General features: G+C 33.5%; 1 protein-coding gene and 1 pseudogene across 1 annotated transcript; one reads left to right on the top strand and one right to left on the bottom strand.

Moving 5' to 3' along the window:
- Positions 1 to 3,270: 3,270 nt before the first annotated feature.
- On the bottom strand, positions 3,271 to 3,376 carry LOC137830786 (small nucleolar RNA R71; annotated as a pseudogene).
- Positions 3,377 to 3,989: 613 nt separating this feature from the next.
- Positions 3,990 to 5,084, top strand: LOC137829294 (uncharacterized). The gene has a single exon (XM_068636098.1). The coding sequence runs from the start codon at positions 3,990 to 3,992 to the stop codon at positions 5,082 to 5,084; it is 1,095 nt and encodes a 364-aa protein (XP_068492199.1).
- The last annotated feature ends 780 nt before the right edge of the window (positions 5,085 to 5,864 follow it).

Genomic DNA, 5,864 nt, shown 5'->3' with positions numbered 1-5,864 from the left:
AACTGTAATATAGTACTCTTTAAAGTACGAATGTCGAACCCACAGGGAACAATTCTAATTAAGATGTTCTGTTTTAAAACTCATTAAGTATAGAAAATAATTTTGAGACTTTGTTCATAACCAAATTAAAGATTTCACAAGAACTCAAAGATTTAGGGTTTGGTTCTGGATGTAACAAAACCAACTTATCAAATATAGAGAAAGATACTTGGGATTGAATTGCGTCTATCTCAATCATTTGTATTTTGAATAATACAATATATAATACTCAAAACTACTTATTCTTGAAGCTTAATTTAAAGTCATTCATCTTGATTCCTCACAGATGAAATTCATAAGATAATTTCTCAAACACTGATTCCTCAGATATTTAACAAATCATCCAGCTTTAGGAGCAAAATTATAATGCAATCAATAACCTGGAATCTATTCCTAGCATTACAAGTTATCAAGTATTTTCATTTATTTCAGATCCTTAAAGGTACTTTCCAGTTAAATTTAAGGATCAAAATCAAGACTCTATTGATCAGACAGAATCAAGCAATAAGCATAAAATGAAAATACCAAGAACAAGTAGAAAAGAGAACTTTATATATATATATATATATATATATATCACCAAGAATACATTTGATCAAGATAAATTACATTCAATCCCAAGTTAGAAAGAACTTAGCCACTCATGACAACTCCTCCAATCTTCATTCTTGATCTGGATTGCATAAGAAGGGCTGATCTGAGTAATTTCTTCTCCTAAGAACAAAGGTTTCTTCTCTTTCTCTCCTAAGAACAGACTTTTCTTCTTTTCACACTTAATAAAAGATTAGCATATTTGCAATTCAACTTCTAATTGTGTTATCCATTATCCCTTCCATAGGATTCATTCACATTGCTTCTTTTTATATTCTTGTAATCCTCTTTGCTTTTCTTTTTCTTTTTTTTTTAGAAAAGAGAATGAGAATTTGGATAATTTTGTCATTCCCTTTTTTTTTCTTTTTCTCTTTTTTTTTCATTCTCAAAATCCCAACAGCCACACCAAACCCAATTCTTTTAATTATAGAAATTTGAATTACACCTATGCTCTCCTTTTGTTAGCATACCACAAGGTAGGACAATATATGTATATCAGAACCTAAGGTGCAATAAAACAAATTTGGCTCTAAAAAGGGTTATTTTTCTGCACATTTCATCATATATTGCAAAGATTAGCTGTTTGGCTTTGAGTTTTCTCACCTCCAACTTTATTAAACATGCCTCAATCATCTCCATATTTGTTTTGATTTAGTAGTATGTTTTAATATTTGATGTCTTTAAAACGAGTTTGATATGTGGAATGGTCATGTAGGTTTGAAATGTTTGGTGAAATGAATAGATGGAAGAAAGCTTAGAAAGGTTTGAACCTTTTGGCAAAGACAAAATTGAAAATTTTCAAGAAAATTTCATTACAGGGTAATTTTAGCTTAAGCTAGAACTTTTAGCCTAAGCTATTTATGCAGAAAAGGAAGAAAATTTTTTGTTCTGCAACTTTCGCTTAAGCTCAAGCTAAAACTGTCCAGAGTTGATTAAAAATACTGATCTAGCTCAGGCTAGAATCGCTAGCTCAAGCTAAAAATGCACCGAACGATCTAGCTCAAACTAAAACGGGCTAGCTTGAGCTAAAGTTGATTATATAAATTTTGAAACATAATTCAAAACCAGCGGTGGAAAACAGATTGGGTTTTTTAGAGAGAGACCAGTGAGAGAAAGAGAAGAAACCTCTGTTCTTCGAAGAAGAACTTGCTCAGATCAGTCCTTCTTATGCAATCCAGATCAAGAATGAAGATTGGAGGAGCTGTCATGAGTGGCTAAGTTCTTTCTAACTTGGGATTGAATGTAATTTATCTTGATCAAATGTATTCTTGGTGATATATATATATATATATATATATATAATTCTCTTTTCTACTTGTTCTTGGTATTTGCGTTTTATGCTTATTGCTTGATTCTGTCTGATCAATAGAGTCTTGATTTTGATCCTTAAGTTTAACTGGAAAGTACCTTTAAGGATCTGAAATAAACAAAAATACTTGATAACTTGTAATGCTAGGAATAGATTCCAGGTTATTGATTGCATTATAATTTTGTTCCTAAAGCTGGATGATTTGTTAAATATCTGAGGAATCAGTGTTTGAGAAATTATCTTATGAATTTCATCTGTGAGGAATCAAGATGAATGGCTTTAAATTAAGCTTCAAGAATAAGTAGTTTTGAGTATTATATATTGTATTATTCAAAATACAGATTATTGAGATAGACGCAATTCAATCCCAAGTATCTTTCTCTATATTTGATAAGTTGGTTTTGTTACATCCAGAACCAAACCCTAAATCTTTGAGTTCTTGTGAAATCTTTAATTTGGTTATGAACAAAGTCTCAAAATTATTTTCTATACTTAATGAGTTTTAAAAAAAAAACATCTTAATTAGAATTGTTCCCTGTGGGTTCGACATTCGTACTTTAAAGAGTACTATATTATAGTTGATTCAGTACACTTGCCGAGAAACATCAACAAGTTTTTGGCGCCGTTGCCGGGGAACAATTTCTTTTAAGAATTGCTGAAGTATAACTCATTGAGTATTGTGAATATTTTGTTTTCTTTGTGAATAGACACTTGTTTATATCTTATTCTTTTATCCTGTGCTAATAATCCTTGCTTGAGTTGTCTTAGATACATGTTATTAAGAGGACAGGTTCCTGAAGATCAATTGGAATTTGATCCAGAAATTGAGAAGACAGCTAGAAGAAATCAGAGCAAGAAGAGAGAAGAAAAGAAGAAGCAAGGACAAGCAAAAGGAGAATCTTCCAACACTCTCAACTCACACAATCAAACAGACTTCCAAATGGCTGAAAATAGACAAAATCCACCTAGAAGGACATTGGGAGACTATGCTATGCAACAAGGACCAAGGCATTTCTCCAGCATAGCTATACCTCCAACCACCAAATCATTAGAAATGAAGCCAGCTTTTCTTAGCTTAATCAGTACTCATCAATTCACTGGGATGGATCATGAAGACCCTTATACTCATCTATCCACATTCTATGAGTTGGTTGGGACTATGGGCTTCGAGGAAAATGATATTGAATCTGTTTATCTGCGTCTATTTCCTTTCTCACTTGCAGGCAAAGCAAAAGAATGGTTAAAGTCGCATCCAAACCAGAGTCTAAGTAGTTGGAATGATGTAGAAGAGAAATTCCTACACAGATTCTTCCTACTCTCTCGATATATCAAGGCTAAGTCTGATATCTCCACATTCAGGCAAGGGCCAGAAGAACCTTTTTGTGAAGCTTGGGAACTCTTTAAAGTGATGTTAAGAAGATGTCCTAATCATGGCTTTGAGGATATTACTCAGTTGAACATATTCCACAATGGTTTGAGGCCTGATACTAAAATGATCTTGGATGCTGCAGCAGGAGGTACAATGATGAGTGTTGATGCAGAACAAGCTACAAGAATCATTGATGCCTTAGCCTCAACAGGTTACCAAGCTCAACATGATAGATATACAGTGCAAAAGAAAGGGGTGCTGGATCTTAGTACTTCAGATGCAATTTTAGCACAAAACAAGATTTTGACTCAGCAAATTGAGGCATTAACCAAGCAAATGTCAAAACTGCCTCAACAATTACATGCAGTAAATTCTCCTTCAATTCAGAATCAAGCTTTGAAGTGTGATTTTTTTGGGGGAGATCATCTTAATGGCCAATGCTCTTACCAAAATCCATCAGAGGAAGAGGTTCAGTATATGAATAATCAAGGAAGACAAGGTGGCTTTGCATATAATTATCCAAATAACATGACTCAAGGATGGAGGAATAATCCAAATCAAGGATTTGGGTGGAAGCAAGAGGTTGGATCATCTAACAGACAAGCTCCTTATTAACAGCAACCACATTATCCTTCCGTTCCTGAGAGAACATCCAAGTTGGAGGATACATTTGAGAAATTCATGCAAGCCTCTCTATCTAATCAGAAAAATACTGAAGCATCAATAAGAAATTTAGAGACACAGGTGGGGCAGCTGGCTAAACAGTTAGCTGATAATCAAGGAAGTCAATTTTTAGCAAATACACAAACCAATCCCAAAGAGCATTGCAAGTCTATCACCACTAGAAGTGGGAAAGTTATAGGAAAAGGAATTGGAGATAATTTAGTTGTTGAGGAAGAGATTTTAAGTGAGAGAGAAAATGAAAAAGAACAGAGTGAGTGTGAGGGAGGAGAAGGAAGGAATAAGGAAGATGTTGTAGATATTAGAGAGAAAATAGAAAAAAAAAATCAAAAAAGTGAAAAACAAGAGAGGAGTGTTCCTATAAAAGATGTACCTTATCCACATGCTCCTACAAAGAAATGCAAAGAAAGGCAATTTGCAAGATTTATGGATATTCTCAAAAGATTGCAAATTAACATTCCTTTTACTGAAGCTTTAAAGAAGATGCCTACATATGCTAAATTCATGAAGGAATTATTGACAAAGAAAAGAAAATTCAATGACCAGGAGATAGTTGAATTGGAAGCTGGATGCAGTGCTATAATTCAAAAGTCATTACCGCAAAAATCTAGAGATCCTGGGAGTTTCACTTTGCCAGTTACCATAGGAAATCTCACTGTTGGAAAGGCATTATTGGATCTTGGAGCTAGTATTAATTTGATGCCTTCATCAATGCTGAAGAAAATTGGAGATGTAGAAGTGAAACCAACAAGAATGACTTTGCAGTTGGCTGATAGATCAATCAAATATCCACATGGAATTGTTCAAGATTTATTGGTAAAGGTAGATAAATTTCTATTCCCAGTAGATTTTGTTGTAATGGATATTGAAGAAGATGTTGAAGTACCTTTGATATTGGGAAGACCATTCATGAAAACTGCCAAAGTTATAATTGATGTAGACAAAGGAAAATTGAAGGTTTGTGTTCTAGATGAAGAAGTAAACTTTAATGTTTTTGAAGCAAAGAAGTATTCAAATGATCATCAAGAGTATTTCAGAGTGGATATGAATGTTGTTGAACCTTCAATGATGTTAATCAGGCGTCAAGCTATATGACGTTAAACGAGCGCTTGCTGGGAGGCAACCCAGCGTTTTGTTTTCAAATGTGTCTTTAATTTTTGTTTTGATTTAGTAGTATGTTTTAATATTTAATGTCTTTAAAACTAGTTTGATATGTGAAATGGTCATGTAGGTTTGAAATGTTAGGTGAAATGAATGGATGGAAGAAAGCTTAGAAAGGTTTGAAACTTTTGGCAAAGACAAAATGAAAATTTTCAAGAAAATTTCATTGCAGGGTAATTTTAGCTTAAGCTAGAACTTTTAGCCTAAGCTAGATATGCAGAAAAAGAAAAAAAAATGTTCTGCAACTTTCGCTTGAGCTAAACTGGGCTAGCTTGAGCTAGAACAAATTTGTTGCTCTCTGTCAAACTTTATCCTAAGCTAAAATGAGTTAGCTTGAGCTAAAACAAATTTGTTGCTCTCTGCCAAACTTTAGCCTAAGCTAAAATGAGCTAGCTTGAGCTAGAACAAATCTGTTGCTCCTTGCCAAATTTTAGCTTAAGCTAAAACGAGCTAGCTTGAGCTAGAACAAATCTGTTGCTCTTTGCCAAATTTTAGCCTAAGCTAGTGAGATTTCTAAAAAAAAAAAAAAAACTGCAGCATTTTATAAAAATCACATTTTGAAAACCCTGCACCCTAACTCAGTTTCAGAAGCACCCTCTGTTCTAAAAAACTCCCAAAGCTTCCATCTACATAACCATTCTCAAACAAACATTTCATCTACATTGCCATTATCAAGGTAAGTAATTACTCATCTCCATAATAATTTTCATTGCC

The sequence above is a fragment of the Phaseolus vulgaris genome, chromosome 7 (genome assembly GCF_000499845.2).
Source record: "Phaseolus vulgaris cultivar G19833 chromosome 7, P. vulgaris v2.0, whole genome shotgun sequence".
NCBI lineage: Eukaryota > Viridiplantae > Streptophyta > Magnoliopsida > Fabales > Fabaceae > Phaseolus > Phaseolus vulgaris.
Note: the sequence above shows the minus strand (reverse complement) of the source record. Positions and strands in the feature narration are given on the sequence as shown.

Bases quoted from the DNA above. Each gene is read 5' to 3' on its own strand.
- LOC137829294 (XM_068636098.1), top strand. From the start codon at position 3,990: ATGCAAGCCTCTCTATCTAATCAGAAAAATACTGAAGCATCAATAAGA.